Below are 19302 nucleotides of genomic sequence, written 5' to 3'. Positions count from 1 at the left end.
ATCCCGCTCGTGGGCCTTGAACTCGTGTGAATTTCAACATTCCAAATTCTCCAGTTGTTGATTTACTTTTCCAGATAGATTAAACCAGGGTTGGCTGGTTTAAACCAAGGTGGTTTAAACCATGGTTTAAACCAGCTGGTTTTTTCAAAAAAACCAACTGGTTTAAACAAAAAAAAAAAAAAAAATGTTCGTAAAAGTGTGTTTGTAAAATCTTGATGAACACACATTTGTGGGTTATCACGTTTCACTCCCGTATATTATTCGTATTATATTCAGACCTAAATTCCCCATTCATTACTCAAAAAGATTATACTACAAAAGCAAGTTTTTTTTTTACAAGTTTATAAATGTTTATTTTGTGATTTTTTTTGTAGTTATTATTATTGTTATGTAATTGCAATCGAAGAAAAATTCTAAATATTGTTTCGTTTCAATGTTTACTATTGATAAAATACATCGAAAATGCCGTACTTTTTGTGTGTGTTTGGGGGGGGGGGTGTCATACAGACCCCACGAGAGGCATTTAGTGAAATAAGTATCTTTGATATCTATTTATGTATAAATGAGTCTGAGCCAAAGTGGACTCAAATAATTCGTATCTTTATTCACTTTTCTTATTGATATGCAGATTAAGTCGGTGTATTTCTTTAATTTGGACCAATAAAAGTCGTTGTTAACTAACTCGAACTAAATTAGTTCTTCTGTACTCCGTCGTACTTTGAAATTGTTCATATGTAATTCTGTGTAATGGTTTCACTTGTGCAACTGTTTATCTTTTTGTCCTTCTGAAATGACTCTTGACAGTTATATTAAGAAGCATGTAAAGATCAGTACAACGTATTGTTTTTATCAGGATTCCTTCGTGAGTGAGTCGGCAGACGTATCGCATTTGTGGCCAATTAGTCCTGGTTCCGAGTTCAAATGGAGGACAATTTCTCTCGGATGTAACTCGAGAAGCGGTTTTTATTCCGCTTTAAGCTTATGTGACCCCTTCCAGCATAACCCGGTTGTTGCATAATAACATCAAGGCGAAACAAACTTATTTCTGTCCATATATGATATGAATATATAAAGCAAATCATTTAAACCATAAAAACCTGGTTTAAACCAAAATACCTGGTTTAAACCAAAAAAAAAACGTTTTTTTTTTGTTTTTTTAATAAAAACCATGGTTTTTGCCAACCCTGGATTAAACATGACCTCATCATATCGACGTATCGCAATGTAATTTGATAAGCATTAATTCTTCCTGATTTGATAGTCTCGTTCTGTGAGATAGTTCACAAATCTCAACATTAAAATTAGCTTTTATTTTCTTGCGTATCGTAATGTAAACTATGCAACTCTCACTTTCAAATCTCGCTCTTTAAGTCATTTAAGTAAGTAGATCTCCTGATATCAACTGAACAAATATTCATTTTGCACCATGGGATGTCTTATAATCGTAAATTGTAATTAGAAAAGCACAGAAAAAGTTGAGTGTTGGAAAAATACATAGACGGCATATATGGAAAGAATTCAAGAAAGAGACTTGGTAGTCAACGAGTTAATTGTATCCTCTTCACGCTCTCCTGCATTACATTCAGTATCTGGTTGGTTGTTCTGGGTCGTCCAGTGCGTGGTAAATCTGCTGCCGTTGGCTACGTTGCCTTAAATTTGTAAACTCCTGGTTACAAAGAAACCTTAGACAGCCTTCCAAAGTTTTAAGTTAAAAAATTTGAACCTAGATCCTTCCTAATTTCCACAAGGAAATGCATTTTCTCTTTTTTCTGTCAAAGAGAATCACATGCATTTTATACAGCATGGACCATGAATCGCTTGACACCAGCAGTAATGGAGTTCTCAATAGAAGTAATACATTATGTTGTGGTTTCTGACAACTTAATCTTATAATATAACTTGTAATATTTGCATATTTTGGTATTTTATAAATAATTAATTTCAAATGCATTTTTGTCTAGTAACTTACGACCTACCCTAAACAGGGCGGGTAGGTTGTCTCAGCGATACCATCAAACAAATATGTAATTAAAAAACTTAAGAAATCATTAAAAGAAGATAAAAAAAATTGATATATTGGGTGGTAGATGATCCAAACCTAGAAGGCACATGATCACTAAATATCGAGAGGAAAAGAGAGAAGAATTTAGCTTTAGTGTCCTTGTGACATAGTCAATAAGGGGACGAATCTGTATATAGCTGTTCATTCTAGCATGGGTCCGAATCCTGTCCATTATTTTTATTTGTATGGGAACTGCATGTTATTGGCAAAGAATATGCGCCTAAATTATTCATTGCAGCTTTGGAAAATTCAAGATTGCTAATAAAACTCCAACTGAAAGCAATATATATATAATTTTAAAATATATATACTGCTTTGGTCAGTTGGAGTTTTATTAGCAATACGCACGTACGAACGAAAGAAAATTCTAAAATATATACCAAAACATACATACACACATACCAGGTATATATATATCACGTGAGTGATTCGTATACTCATTAAATGATAGTACTAATTGCGGACTCTTTGGTAGTATAAATATCACCTCATTTCAATAATAATCTCATTATGCTATTATCTGTGGAAGAACAAACATTGCCATGTCAGCCGAATCAGAAAATTCTCCCAATTTTGAGCACCGCGCTGCGAGAAAATACTTCGTGAAGAAAGGATAATCACCTTAAGAAATTTTCGAAGATATGTCGTCAGCGCTAAACGATTCTGAGCCTTCGTATTCCATAGTCAAAAAAGGAACCCGTCTGTTTTAATAAGGACGAGAGAACTGTAAAGATGACTCCCACCCAGGGCGTCCTGTGGCGATGGTTCCTAAGAAAACATCACAAAAGTTGAAAAATTAGTTCTGGCCGACTAAAGAATAAAATTATTGCAGATACCGGAAGAGTTGGAGATAAGCAAAGAACGAGTCGAAGAAATTTCGCACGAATATTTGAAATTTAAAGAATTAGCGCGCGCTGGGTATTGAAAATGTTCACGTCCATCGACATGCAACTTACGAGTGAAGAGTTGTAAAGTCCTGGCGGGAGCTCATTTGGTTCGGATTCGACGTTAATCAGTAGGTCCCGTCTCATAATCTGGGCGAAATTTGCACCCGAGTCTTAGATTGCCCGATACGATCTGGAGTCGAAACAGGAGTTTATGCAGTGGATTAAGAAAGAATCACAGCTACCAAAGAAATCCAAGGTGGAAAATCTGCTTCAAAGCTTATGGCGACTTTTTTTAAAAAATCGATTATCTCCTAAAGGTTACTACGATGAATGGTCAGCATTACGCAAATTTATTGGCTCAGGTTCGTAAGACAGTTTTACAGAAGCGACGTAGGAAATTCAGGCGCGTAATGCACTTTTTTTTTAAAGGATAACGCGCCGTTAAGTTTCAAGGCAGAACTTTTAAAAGTCAGGTTTTACACAGATAGAACACTCACCCTACAGTATAGACCTGGCCCCCGAGCAGGTATTTTCTTTTTTCCAATCTGAAAAAAGAGTTACAAGGCCTGGGATTTAAAGATGAGAACGAACTCAAGATGACGGTAGAAAGCCATCTTAAAAACAAAGAAAAAGCATATTTTTTTTTTTTTCGGCGGTATTATTAAAGCACTATCTGTGTAACGTGGGTTCCTGTCGCCACGGCATGGCGCGTCCTCAGGTTGCGGATCGCGGAGAAGGCCTCTAGATACAGAGGTTAGCAGCGAATATACTGAATAAGCAGCCGCGGACAGACGACAAGGAGTGGTCCTCCAGCTTGGGGGTTCGGTAAGGCTAACAACCTCATCCTGAAAAAAAAAAAAAAAATGTTCAGAAACATTTACAAAAGCCTCGGACAAGGACTGATAACTTGGCACGACCTCAGCAAAAGAAAATGGACATGAGATTTGGAACTTGGAATATTAGAAGTCTTCATAGGGCAGGTGCGTTAAAATCCATAACGAGTGAGTTAGAGAAATACAGGATGGACCTAGTAGGAGTTCAGGAAGTTAGGTGGGAAGGGGATGGAACTGTGAATTCTGGGAATTTTACGTTCTTTTACGGGGAAGGAAATAAAAATCACCAATTAAAAACAGGGTTTTTCGTTCACAAACTAATATCAGCATTTAAACGGATTGAATTTTTTACCGACAGACTTTCTTTTATTACTCTTAAGGGTCGGTTGTGTGATATTATTGTTTTAAATGTACATGCCCCAATAGAAGATAAGGATGACGATAAAAGACAGTTTTTACGAAGTGGAAGATTTTACTGATATTTTACAGTTTTTACAAAGAAGTGGAAGTTTTTACTGATATTTGACCAACTCCCTCGATACCATATGAAAATTCTATTAGGGGATTTCAATGCGAAGGTAGCACGAGAGAATATTTTCAAACCGATTATAGGTAACGAAATTGTGTATAAGGAAAGTAATGACAACAGTGTTAGACTTATGACCTTTGTAACATCCCCACATTGCGACGTTCATAAATACACTTGGACCTCACCAGACAAAAAAACAAATAATCAGATTGATCACGGTTTAGTAGATAGAAGAAGACAATCTAGCATAATTGATGTGCGGTAGTATAGAGGGGCTGATTGTGACACTGATCACTACCTGGTAGCAGCAACAATAAGAGAGAGATTATCGTTGAATGTAGGTAATATTCAATGTCTGAAAACCGAGAGATGTAATTTAAAGAAATTAGAAGAGAGCCAGGTAAGAGAGGAATACCAGATTGAAATTTCGAATAGATTCTCGGCTTTAGAAGATTTGAAGTGCACTAGCGCTGAAGATACTTGGATTGAAATTAGAGATTGCATTAAAATTTCAGCAAAAGAAAAATTGGAACACGCGGAAATTCGTAGGAACAAACCATGGTGCGACCAGGAATGCATTAAACTCGTAGAGAAGAGAAAACAGGCAAAATTACGTTGGCTACAAAATCCGAATGAAATAGCTACACAAAATGTTGTAGACATCAGGCGGGAAACTTCCAAAACTTTTAGAATAAAGAAACGCGATTTTTTGAAAGCTAAAATTAGGGAACTTGAAAATAATAGTAAAAATAAAAACATTCGGTACATGTATAAGGGGATCAACGAATTTAAGAAAGACTATCAACCTCATGCTTATATATTAAAGAAAGCTGACGAAACAGTTCTAACTGATAACATAGCATCTTAAATAGATGGAAAGATTTCTTTGACGATTTGCTTAACACGCAGCCAAAAGTTAATGTGCGTGGAGAGAGGAAGATACACATCGCAGTACCATATATTCCAGAACCCAACCAAATAGAAGTAGAAAACGCTATAAAGAAATTGAAGAACGACAAATCTTTGGGTGTAGACGAAATTCTGGCTGAGTTAATTTTAGCTGGAGGCGAAAAATTGTGGAACAAAGATTCACAAACTTATTCTCCTTATCTGGAACAAGGAAGAATTGCCACAAGAGTGGAATGAATCATTCATTGTTCCCATTCACAAGAAAGGCGAAAACTGACTGTAATAATTATCGAGGCATTTCTCTTCTGCAACATCTTATGAAGTCCTTTCAAACATTCTATTACGAAGATTGACCCCATACGCAGATGAAATTATTGGAGATTATCAGTGCGGATTTAGACGAAATCGATCAACTATCGACCAAATATTTACCATTCACCAAATACTCGAAAAGAAGTGGTAATACAATACACCGGTACATCAACTATTTATTGATTTTAGAAAGGCTTACGACTCGGTTAGGAAACATTGTACAACGTTCTTACGGAATTTGGAATACTGAAAGATCTAATTAGATTAATTAAGGTATGTTTAAATGAATCCCAAAGTAAAGTCTGGATAGAAAGATTTTTGTCTACGACCTTTCACGTCGAGAATGGCCTGAAACAAGGAGATGCGTTGTCGCCATTATTATTGAACTTTGTCCTGGAATACGCTATAAGGAAAATCAAAGATAGCAACCAGGGTCTAGGGTTGAATGGTGTTCACCAGGTTATGGCGTATGCTGATGATGTAAATTTAATAGGGGATGATAGGAGAACAATAGAAAGAAATGCAGAGGCCTTATTAAACGCATGCAGGGACATGGGTTTAGAAGTAAATGCAGAGAAAACTAAATACATGGAAGTGCGTCGGTACCGTAAAACAGCAAATTATGGATGCGTTAAAATATCAAATAATGCTTTTGATAAAGTGAATACTTTCAAATATCTAGGATCAGTATTAACAGACGAAAATCATATTCACGAAGAAATTAAATGTTGACTAAAAGCAGAGAATTCGTGTTATTATTCAGTTCAAAATCTCTTGTTGTCGCGAATTCTGTCAAGAACTTTGAAGCTTAAAATATATAAAACGATAATCATGCCTGTTGTTCTGTATGGTTGCGAAACATGGTTGCCTACTCTGAGGGAAGAACGTAGACTGATAGTATTTGAGAACAAGATCCTGAAACGGATATTCGGACCTAAGAGGATCGGGAGTGGGGAATGACGGAAATTTCATAACGAGGAACTACATAATTTATACGGCTTACCATACATTATTAGGGTCATCAAGTCTAGAAGGCTCAGGTGGGCAGGTCATGTAGCCAGGATGGAAGAAAGTAAGTATACTTACAAAACAGGGCGGATCCAGGGGGGGAGCGATCGGGGCGATTGCCCCCCCACAAGAGGAAACTTTTTTATTTTATATATAAATAAAATATATAGTTTATTTTTTGACGCTCTTAAAAGTAGCTCTAAGTAGCAGTAATACAACCCACCGCCCCCTCCCCCAGAAGTCCGTCCTGGATCCGTCCCTGCTTACAAAGTCTTAATTGGAAGACCAATCGGAAAACGACCATTAGAAAGACCTAGACGCAGGTGGGAGGACAATATTAAAATGGATCCCGCAAAAATAGGAATACAAAATAGAAACTGGATCCAGTTGGCTTAGGATAGTCAGTGGAGAGCTTTTGTAAACGCGGCATTGAACCTCCGGGTTCCATAGGCCATAGAGTTAGTTACTAAAGCATTATATACCCGATGTGAGAAATGCATTTCACTCGAGGGAGATTATATTGAGAAATATATATATATATTTAATTGTAACTATATTTGATACCTTAGGTCGCGAACTTCAGACGTATATTGGATATTGCATATATATTGTACACCCATTGCATATTGATGAAATTAGCATTTTTGAACTACGTATGTATGACTTCGTTTACCCTGATATGGAGCACCATTCCACAGTTCCTCGAATTCGAAATAGCACGTTTTGAAATTTCGGTTTTCCACGATTTTGGGCAGCCCTAGCTCTGAAACTATGCACTTACAGGGCGTAGACAAAAAAATCTAAAAGCACTTCATACAGGACACGTAAGTTTAGCCCTCCACTGTACAACGCGTGTTGCGGTTGGTGATCATTTTTTGTTTTCAATGTGTCATGTGGACCTTCCTCTTCCGTCAGCAGTAACCCATTCACCTGTGAGTGCCGTGGTGTGAGAGTGGTGCGGTAAAATGGGCGACCTGACAGACTTCCAAAGAGGCATGATCGTTGGTGCCCGTTTGGTTGGAGCTTCAGTGGCAACAGTAACGAACATTCTGGGGGTATCGAAAGGCACTGTGTCCAATGTCACGAGGGCATGCACAATTCATGGGCAAATGACGTCTGCAAAGCACAACAGTGGTCGAAAGACAATCCTCTCAGGTAGGTACCAGAGGACATTAAAACGGATTGTAGCAACTAAAAAGATGATCACTGCAATGAAAATTATGTCTGAACTCAATTCCGGACTACAGAACCCGGTTTCATCGAAAACAGTGCGACGGGAACTTCATAAAATGAAATTCATGGCAGGGCCACTATCGCCAAAGTCCTGGTCACAGCAGTAAATACGAAGAGGCGTATCCAGTGGTGCAAGGACCACAAGGCGTGGACTCATGAGCAGTGGAAACACGTAATGTGGTCCGATGAATCGACCTTCACCTTGCTTCCAACAACCGGTCGTTTTTACGTATGGAGAACACCGTTGCGGGCCTATGATACAGACTGTCTGCTCCCAACTCTAAAGCATGCGGGTGGTTCTGTTACAGTATGGGCAGTGATATCGTGGTTTTCTGCAGATCCCATCATAGCCCTGCATGGAATGATGAATGCTAAGGTGTATGAGGCCATTTTGGGGGACCAGATTCTACCCATGGCCCAAATATTGTTTATGATGGTGATGGTTCAAAAACGGTGAAATCATGGTTTGAGGAGCATGACCAGGAGCTGTCACACCTCCCCTGGGTCCCACAATCACCAGATCTGAACATCATTGAGCCATTGTGGTCTGAGTTAGAGAGGCGTGTTCGGTCTCATTACCCTCCACCAGCATCTCTTAAGGAACTGGAGCATGTTTTGGAGGAACAATGATACAAAATTCCACACACCACGATTCAGGAGCTGTATACATCCATTCCACGTCGGATGCAAGCTGTTTTGGACGCAAAAGGAGGCCCCACATCGTACTAGGTATGATTTTCACACTTTTGCAGACGTTTTAGATTTTTTTGTCCCACCCCTGTATAATGGCCTACCAATCAAAATTACTCGTTCTTCCTCTGTCTCTAAACCAATATAGAGATCTATTCATCTTGCAAATTACTACTACAGTATTTCGCACAACGGGAGTAATTATGCTAGAATATAATTGCCACTTCATGGCTTTATCAATATTAATACAACGTCAGCTATAAATTACTGCATATTTTACATCTCGTATGCCTTTTCTATGGGTTCTAAATAATGATCTGTCAGTGAAACAGCTACAACGTGTATACTTATCGATTGATACTGAAACATCTGGTTTCTCGTAGTAGGTTGTAATGCTGAGATATGAAAGATCACAGGAAGAATTAAATGATCATAATTTTAAAAAGAAGGAAAAAAATAACAACTGAGAACAGTTCAGAACACGAACAATCTTCTAAAAAAAATTAATTTCCTATAAAATAATATCAAAATTTAATTGTCATTCTTAGTGAAACTAATGAATACCTAGGTATAATGAAAAATTCTTATATTTATTTCATTACTTAAGAAATTCAATCATCTCCTTTATATGATTTTTGTAGGTCTTTTCCAATCTAAAAATATGTTTACATGTTCCTAGTTGGAACAAAGCAATAAAATTAATCATGCAAAGCAATCTAGTAATTCAAATCAGAAAAAAAGAGGTTGATGTTCCATTTTAATTTTGTTTCATTTAGTTTCAGAAACTGTAATTATCAGTTACAGTGTTCAAATAAGTACAGTTTTCAAATCTCATCAAGATACCAATTTTATATAAAATATTTTCATTGAATTGATCGTTAATTACACAAAACTTCTATCACCAATGTTTTAAAGTAGTCATATGTAACGTAGTGAATTTTTAAAATGTTGAAACCACCGTTAGATTTTACTTGCTTTCGTAATATCAAGCCAAACGTATCAACTCAAAGTCTACTCCGTCTCCCTTCGCCCAGAACGTAATGGTGGAACGTTACATTTAAAGAGAAAAAAAGTCTACTATGTAAGCATTCCTTTATTCATCACTGCATATAATTTTATCAAAACCATTTTTTGATTCAGGCACGGTGTCTCGGTGGTAGATCGCTCACCTCTGGTGCAAATGGTCATTGGTTCGATTCCAGGCGAAATGAGTTTGTGGTGTGCAACGTTGCGTTCTTTAATTTTCTTGGGATTCTCTAGTTTTCTTGTAGATTACCAATCCAAAAACATTCGCTTCCATTAATCATCTGTCTCCTTTAGCCTAAAGTGGATATCCATGGAATGTAAAATTAGAAAATTCAATTCATCTTTTCTCGATCAGAGAGCAAAATTCAGCTCACCTGAATTAGAAGCAGATATTATAGGACCTTCAAACTTACGGGACTGGTTCGTCAATATATTACGCAAAAATCAAGACATGCGCGTAAAATAGAGAAAAAAGTAATATAATTAAGTTTTTCTTTGTTTTTACAAATATCTTTTCAGTTCCGCACATTAAACGCACGCCATATTTAATGATAATTTGAAAAAAAAATGGGAGGGGTCTCTTTTTTTAAATTTACCTTTTGTCCATCATTGGTGTCAACTAAAGCAATAGCTTTCAGTTGAAAGTCTTAGTGAGAGAAGACAGCATGCGTTGTGAAATTTTGAGAATTTTTATGGAAGGTATGATTAAACATTTTTCTTGAAGTTGTCGCAATCGGAAAGTTATCAATATGGTGAAAGACATAATGAAATTATGCACCCTATTGCTTAGCGATGAATAATATTGATTCAAGTTATAGTGGAAATTTTGTTTATCACTAGAGTATATTCAGGCATTGAAAACAAAGAAAACAGTAATAATAATAATAATAATAATAATAATAATAATAATAATAATAATAATAATAATAATAATAATAATAATAATAATAATACGAGGGAAAATCGCAAAGTCTTTGTCCTACTGATTTATTGCCAGATAACAGACCATGAACGAAAAACAAGTGTATACACAGTATTCTTTGCGCCTTTGTCTTTTTTTCTATGTGTTAAGGCACTTGTCGTTACCTCAACTTGGAGATGGGACAGTATGTGGCAGTAGGGTTCTGTGTTGATGGTTTCATCTCTTAGCAGGAAATCAAGTAGGAGTGGTCCCCGACTGTCCCAAAACGAATAACACTTCGCAGCTCCTATGACGTGGACGTCCTGAGCTTTCCAGTCATCTTTAGCAACTGATAACAGAGCCATGTGGTGAAAGAAATCGGAAGTTGCAGTGGGGCCGTTCCAGGAAAAGCCCACCACATTGCTGGTATATCCCGATTTTATATAAAAGTATATTACATATTCGAAAAAAAATAGGGACAAAGACTTTTCGATTTTACCTCGTTGTATTAATATTATCAAGGCACTAACTAAAGTCTAACTCGATATAATGAAGATACTCTGTAAATCTAATGACGTTCTGAAACTGAAATTAAGTCACATGTAGTTTCCAGATAGTTTGTAATCATTTTAGTCATTCTATATTTGCAAGAGTCATCATTATGAACAGTGATATAAGCGAATGGTATGCACTTGTCTGACGTACCCCCTTAAAAACTATGTATGTAAGTGTCAGGTTGAACTGAACCACTCCCCCCCCCCTTTCTTCATTAGTTAATAACTGGAATGATTACTCCCAACAAAACATATTGGCTCTAGTGATTTTTCACTTTGAATACTATTTATAACCATCTGCGATATAAATTAAATCTTTTATAACTATTCTTTATTCGAAATCATAAAACTGAGTGTGGACAGTGGGTTGAAACCATACTCATTATATGTTCATAACGTAACTATATATATATATATATCGAAGGCGCTTTTACATTTCAGTGTTTGAGTATGGGGGTACTTTGGCAAAAAATTGCCGTATGAGTACTTCATTCACTGCTTTTTCGTAAGCCCCGTATATATTCACTTAATATACCAGTAATCTGATGTACATTTAATTTTAATGTAGTGTTTTAACTTTCAGTTACTCACGTGAAACACCGACGGATGTCGCTTCGTCTAAAGTCGTTGAAACGACTGGGAATGCGTCATCGAATTCTCGTGTAGAACAGTCAGAAGAAGAAGAAGCAGAAGAAGAGGAAGACAACAGTTTGGATGACTTCAATGCTCATTTCAACATGTGCAGCATCTGTGGAAAATCTTTTAAGAGCAGCAGCAATTTGAAAGAGCATCTGATGATTCACACCGGACATCGGCCGTACCAGTGTAACCAATGTGAGAGGAGTTTTACTCGGAGAGCAGAACTGAAAATTCATTTACGACGTCACAGCGGACGAAAGCCATTTGTCTGTGATTTATGCCAGAAACGTTTTGTCGATCGAAAGTATTATTTAAGGCACGTGCGACGCCATATGGGAAAAAGACCATTTATTTGTGGAACTTGTGGTAGGGGTTTTGCTAACAGTGAAACTCTCACGGCTCATAGTCATATTCATGTAAGTGATAGTGACCCTAAACAATGTAAAATATGTGAAAAAAAGTTTCAAGAAAGCGACGAACTAAAGGTGCATATGAAAAAAGATCATAGTGGAGAGAAACCGTATCAATGTAGTCTTTGTAGCAAGAGTTTCGAAGTGTTGGAAGGACTACAGAAACATTTGCAAAGTCGAACACACAACCAAAATACAGATGAAGAGCGACCGTGTGTTTGTAAACAGTGTGGACGAGCTTTCAGTAGAAATAGCCATCTCGTTGAGCATATGCGTGTACATAATGGAGAACGACCACATGCGTGTACAATATGCCCAAAAGCATTCTCAAAAAAGAATGATTTATTTATACATGTGCGGCGCCATTTAGGAGAGAAACCGTACGAATGCGAACAGTGTGGAATGTCGTTTGTTGGTAGCTCTCAGCTAACTCGTCATATGAAGGCAGTTCACATAGGAGAGAAACCTTTCGGTTGCGAACAATGTGGGAAAGCTTTTGTCAGCAGAAGTCTTCTCGATAAGCACATTCGCACGCACACTGGTGAGAAGCCTTTTCTTTGCACAGCTTGCGGTCTCTCTTTTGCTGATAGAACCACTCTTGTTAATCATACACGCATTCATACAGGAGAACGACCTTACGTGTGTGATAGATGTGGCAAGGCATTTGCTCAGAAATCTTCATTACTTAAACATGGCGACGTTCACAAAACAGAAAGGCCATATCATTGTGATATATGTGGAAAGAGTTTTGTAGATAAAGCATATTTTGGGAAACATGTAAGAGTTCACACAGGAGAATCTCCTTATAAATGTGACATTTGCTTTAAACCATTTGCTCAGAAGAGCCACGTTGGTAGGCATAAGTCATATTGTCACAAAGATGTTATAAATTGATAGTAAGTGCATTCCATAACATATAAAGTGTGGTGCTGGTTATTTATATCTTGCGGTGCAGGTCATCTTGATTGAAGTGTTGGTTTTCTTAGAGACCATGGCGATGTAATTCGTAATGTTTATTTGAGGTGTGAAGGGTCACAGATTCGAGCTTGGAGTTGCTTAGTTTGACTTCGGCGTCACGTTACCTTTTTAAATCCTGCTTTATTAGTCCAACTGGTGTCTCGAATACCTAAGATGTATACTTTCTCTGTAAGAGTACCTTGAACGAAGCCCACGTTAAAGTCCCACCGTTGTAGTCTTTAATATTAAAGAAATAAACAGAAACCAGTGGTACGAAGTTATATAATTACTAGCTGAAATGGCTGATCTTCGAGCGTGGAGAATAAGTATGTGGAAAATATTTGAACCGCCTTAAGGAAAATATTTAAACTCTCTTACCCCTTAGGATACGCCCGTTAATCAAAGTGCTGATTGAAGCTATGTTCCAAAATTCATTTCAGAGTTTTTTCCAGCCGTTTTCCCGTGATGCGATCATAAACAACTCACAACGTAGCTTTCAATGCAGAGTTTGGAAAGAAAAGAAAGAAAAAAACTTTAAACGGGAATTTTCGAAAACCCTGTAACACGTGCCCGCTTATTTTTAACGAGGAGTTTCATATAATAGTTTTTCATGAGGAGTTTAGTATTATATCGAGTTTCATATTGCTATCCAGGAATTTATTTTTTACTCTATTCTGGCGAAACATTTCAGCCCCCCTTACCTAACTTAGCGTACTACTTTTTTAAAAAAAATTTAAAAAATCATTTCTTATTCATTGCTCTTCTAACAAAAGGAATTTTCTGTTTAAATCTCACGTTTCTAGATATATTAATATGGCGTGAATTTTCAGTGAATCTTTTTTACTCTTCTAAACAGGGTTGCTATAACAGGGTGTCTATCGGTCACGAAGTCACGAAATCAGAAAACGGTCATGAAAGTCAAGAAAAAGTCACGAAATTTAGCTTTTGGGTCATGATTTTTTTGTCTGTACACATAAATATTGACTAAAAAACTTTGTTTTATAAAATGTCAAAATTCAGTGCCATAAAATGTCTAGGATCGGCTTTAGACGCTAGCAAATCGCAAGCAAAGCACGTTTCTGTCACATGCATAGAAATTTGGCCTGATTCGCACTCAAATTCGCTCTTGAGATAGTTACGAAGTTTTATGGTTTGATAAAGAAAAAGTCACGAAAGTCACGAAATTTCATTTTGGAATTTCAGTAGACACCCGGTATAAAGTCCGCGCTATAAAACAAATGCTTATAAGTTTTTTGAAAAAAAAAATAAATAATAATAATAATGATATTGCAGTGAAATACATTTTAAATTGTGCGATGATCTGTAAATTTTTGGTTGGCAGCACTATTTCAATGATGAGTTTGGCAACACTGGTGACAACAAAGGTCATGAAAATAGCGACGATAGAAGAGAAAACACAGTGTGTGTGTGTGTGTGTGTTGGTATGCAGAACTTAATTTAGGTGTGTTGGTGCAGCAAAACTTCAGATGAGTGTACAAAAAAAGCACTTGCTGATGTCAGGAGTATAAAGAGATGGCACAGCAGGTTTCTGGCTACCGGGAGTGTTTATGGTATGCAAAGAAGTCGTCGGCCGCCAGTGAGCCCAAATACGGTGCGAAGGGTTGCCAACAGCCTGGAAAGAAATCCAAGAAAATCGATTTCGCGAAAATCCCCTTCAGTCAACAACGTGCAAGATAATGCGTAAACATTTGAAAGCCCAATCGTACAACATTAAATTTGTGCATGAACTGACATAAGAAGATCAAGACAAGAAACTAGAGTTCTGTGGACTGATGCTGAAACAACTGGATGACAAGAAATTCCTGCAGTTACTCATGTTCTCAGATGAGGCAACTTTCCATGTTTCAGGGAGGTTAAACAGGCACAACTGTCTTGTTTCTGGAACTGAAAATCTTAATGAAAATGAAACACACGAAAGAGACAGCCCGAAAGTAAATGTGAAGTGTGCCGTATCAATGGATCACCTCATAGACCCATTTTTCCGTGACGAAAACATTGTAACAGGGGAGACATACCTTCAAATGCTTGCAAATTTCCTGACGTCCGAATTGGTTAGGTTGGGAATCCATCCACTACCAGGAAAACGGAGCCCTCCCCCCCCACACACACACATTTTGCACAAGTTATCAGGGATTACCTTCATCGTGAGCCACCTGGCAGGTGGATTGGGCGCAGAGGCCCCACCCCTTGGTCCCCCGATTTATCACCCTGAGATTTTTGGTTATGGGGTCATGTTAAGACATAGGTATATGCGGAAAAACCAAAGGATTTGCAGGACCTGAAAGTTACGATTAGTGAAGTGATCCATGACATTTCTGACGATACCAGACGGAATAGCATTCAATAAAGATCTTAACATTTATTTCATTACAATATCATTATTTAAAAAAGTCCTTGTTTTATAGCAAGGACTTTATAACCGCCCTTTATAATCATGCATATACCCCCGCTCCGCCCCTTCCAGGGGTGGAATTTTCGAAAACGCTCAATTATGTGTTTCCCTTATATGAATTAAAAGTTTAACAATTTTCGCATCTCCAACTTAAGCGAATCGTCACGCTCAGCGTTTTCTGAATAAATAACGGAAAATCATAATATTACAGAATTTCCCCCCTTACCCTCTATAGAAGCGGAATTTCCGCAGACGCTGAAACACGTATTTAATTATTTTTGAGTTCAATACACCGATTTTCACATCTCCAACTTAAGCAGATCCTCACAACGGGGCACTTTCTCAACAAAGAAAGAAATTTGATTATTAGAGTAATGAGCACCTTTCCTTTCCTAAGGAGCGAAATTTTCCAAAATGCTGAATCACTTGTCCCACTGTTTGAGAGTTTATATTGTGATTTTCACAAATTCTGTAATTTAAGCAGATCACATGCGACACTGTGAATAAGTAAAAGAAAATATCGATATTAAAGAAATTGCCCTCTGCCTCGTAAAGACCAAATTTTCGAAAACGCTGAAACGCGTAATATTTTAAGTTGAGAGTTTATATACCGTATGATAGTTTTGTTTTGTGTTATTTTGAGCATTATTTTCATTTTAGTGAAATGCACTCAGAACAATCTCTGTCTTGGAATGATTTCTCGTGTATTGGAGCATTTCGTAGTATCTTTATTCGTGATCTACTATAGTGCATTGTTCTCTCGAAGAACGTGCGAACATCCTCGTCCAACAGATCCCAGGCCTTTAGTTCTGGCAGATAGACAGTGTAGCCAATGAGAATGTGCCTGTAGACGACGCAAGAATAAAAACTGCATAATGTAAGGTTATGAAAATTACATTTTCTGGCGAAAATGCCCTGGGATCAAGATTATGTGTAGAGCGATAGGCCCGCGTCCAAATTTGCTAACAGGTATTATGACACCAGTTTTCGATATAACAACAGCTTTCCTCCGACTTGCTTGCGTGCATAGCAGTTTCTTTTACTTTTTATTTGACCATCCTAAGTAAGCGTGTATAGCATAATATAGAATTTAATTAAAGTTGATTTGTTTTATGTACAATTCTTCTGAATTTGATTTCAAACTTACAAAAATTTTCCATGAGAAAATGCATATTAGGTATACGTCCTGGTTACTTCTCATCCAGAGGGGCGCGGTGGCTCAGTGCTAGAGCGTTCACCTCCGGTGCTTGGGGTCCCTGGTTCGATCCCAGCTCGCACAGTGTGGACTTTGTGGTGGACAAACACCGTGCTCGTGGTTTTTCTCGGGGTTCTCCCGTTTCCTCCCACTTTCTTCATTCCACCATTTCAGTCATCTCTCATCATCACCGTCTCCTTTAGCTTAACCGGCATAACTGTGGGACGTAAAAGTTAAAGATTTCATTTCATTTTACTTCTCATCCTTTTCAGTGGCATTCGAATGGGTGTCCGTTCCTTGGAACCTATGTAATAAGACCTTTATTCAGGATATTCGTCTATGAGGTTTTAATAGAACCGAATTTCACATCTTCAACTTAAGTGAGTCCTCAAATTGAACACTATCTAAATAAAGAACGAGAAGTTTGGATATTACAGAATTGACCCCAGTTTTATCTCTTAGGAGCGAAATTTTCAAAAGCTTTGAAATGTATGTTCCCTTATTTTTATATGAGAGTTCATGTATCAAATTTCTCGCCTCCAAGTTAATCGAATCTCCACATTTAGCACTTTGTGAAGAAATGAAGGGAAAATTTAATATTATAGAAATCTCCTCCTCCCCCCCCCCCTCCTTAGGAGCAGAATTTTCAAAAACAGTGAAACATATATTTCATTACTTTTATAAGACATTATAAACCGAATTTTACACCTTCAGTTTAAGCGAATCCCCACATAGTCACTTTGTGAATAAATAAATAAATAAATAAAAAGGTAAATTTCAATATTGAGTTGTCCTTTCTTTTCTCCCTTGAGAGCGAAATTTTGAAAACGCTAAAACCTTCATTCTGTTTTTTTTATTTTTATTTTTTTATTATTATTTAAGAGTGTATATACCGAATTTTATATCTCCAACTTAAACGAATTCTTACAGTCTGCACTTTGTGAATGGATAAAGGAAAATTGCAATATGACTGAAATTGACCTCTTTACCCCTTTTGCAGGGGAATTTTCAGAAACGCTGAAATACGTGTTTCCCTTTTCTAATTAAATGTCTATATACGGAATTTCAAATCTCCAACTTAAACGAATCCTCACATTCAACACTTTCTGATTAAACAAAGGGAAATTTGAGTAATTTATTAATGTCACCTTCCCACGACTTTTAGAGCGGGATTTTAGAAAACGAGGAAGCATGATTTCCTTTATTTTTAGAAAGAGTTCATCTCTCCAATGCCAGGGATTCGATTTATATATATTCTTCGGTGAAATTTTGAATCTTCTTTAGAATGGGTATTTCCAAAAATCTTTCCTTATCCGTAAGTTTCGTGACAAGGGATCTCCTGTTCACATTTCATGTTTCTTCCTGCTGCAGTATGGCTTGGGCAATAATGAATCACTCACTTCTACAATTTCATTTGTATTTTTTATTAACTTTCTTAGCGTTCTCTGCTTGATCGTGAAATGATCCAGTCCATTCAATCCATTTTGTTCCTCTGTGTCAATCCAGTAGCCAACCGAATAGAAGTAGAAATCGCTGTAAAGAAATTAAAGAAATTAAAGAAACACAGATCTCCGGATGTAGACGAAATTCCGGCTGAGTTAATTTTAGCTGGAGGCGAAAAATAGTGGAACAAGATACACAAACTCATTCTCCTTATCTGGAACAAGGAAGAATTACGGTACCACAAGAGTGGAAAGAATCAATCATTGTTCCAATTCACAAGAAAGGCGACAAAACTGACTGTAATAATTATCGAGACATTTCTCTTCTGTCAACAACCCATAAAATTCTTTCAAATATTCTACTAGCAAGATTGACCCCATACGCATATGAAATTATTGGAGATTATCAGTGCGGATTTAGACGAAATCGATCAACTATCGACCAAATATTTACCATTCGACAAATACTCGAAAAGAAGTGGTAATACAATACCCCGGTACATCAATTATTTATTGATTTTAGGAAGGCCTACGACTCGGTTAGGAAAGAAACATTATACAACGTTCTTACAGAACGAAATACCGAGAAAGCTAATTAGATTAATTAAGATATGTTTAAATGAATCCCCAAGTAAAGTCCGGGTAGGAAGATTTTTGTCTACGACCTTTCACGTCGAAAATGGCCTGGAACAAGGAGATGCGTTGTCGCCATTATTATTCAACTTTGTTCTGGAATACGCTATAAAGAAAATCAAAGATAGCAACCAGGGCCTAGAGTTGAGCGGTATTCACCAGGTTATGGCGTATGCTAATGATGTAAATTTAATAGGGGATGATAGGAGAACAATAGAAAGAAGTGCTGAGATCTTACTAAACGCTTGCAGGGACATCGGTTTAAAAGTAAATGCAGAGAAAACTAAATACATGGAAGTGCGTCGGGACCGTAATACAGCAAAGTATGGATACGTTAAAATATTAAATAATACTTTTGATAAAGTGGATACTTTCAAATATCTAGGATCAATATTAACAGACGAAAATCATATTCATGAAGAAATTAAATGTCGACTAAGTGCAGGGAATTCGTGTTACTATTTGGTTCAAAATCCCTTGTCGTCGCGAATTCTGTCGAGGAATTTGAAGCTTAAAATATATAAAACGATAATCATGCCTGTTGTTCTGTATGGTTGCGAAACATGGTCGCTTACTCTGAGGGGATAACATAGACTGAAAATATTTGAGAACAAGATCCTGAGACGAATATTCGGACCCAAGAAGAACGAGAATGGGGAATGGTGGAAA

General features: G+C 37.1%; 1 protein-coding gene across 1 annotated transcript in view; it reads left to right on the top strand.

The window, feature by feature from the left end:
- LOC145689186 (uncharacterized) overlaps positions 1-19302 on the top strand; it is a 142920-nt gene that overhangs the window by 87589 nt on the left and 36029 nt on the right. The window contains exon 6 of the mRNA XM_081763319.1: positions 11513-12875. Coding sequence (XP_081619445.1) covers positions 11513-12875 — 1363 coding nt within the window. The remainder of the gene's footprint in view (positions 1-11512; positions 12876-19302) is intronic.

Source organism: Thermobia domestica, chromosome 7 (assembly GCF_964235325.1).
Source record: "Thermobia domestica chromosome 7, izTheDome1.hap1.1, whole genome shotgun sequence".
NCBI classification, from domain to species: domain Eukaryota; kingdom Metazoa; phylum Arthropoda; class Insecta; order Zygentoma; family Lepismatidae; genus Thermobia; species Thermobia domestica.
This window is presented reverse-complemented; position numbering and strand designations above follow the sequence as displayed.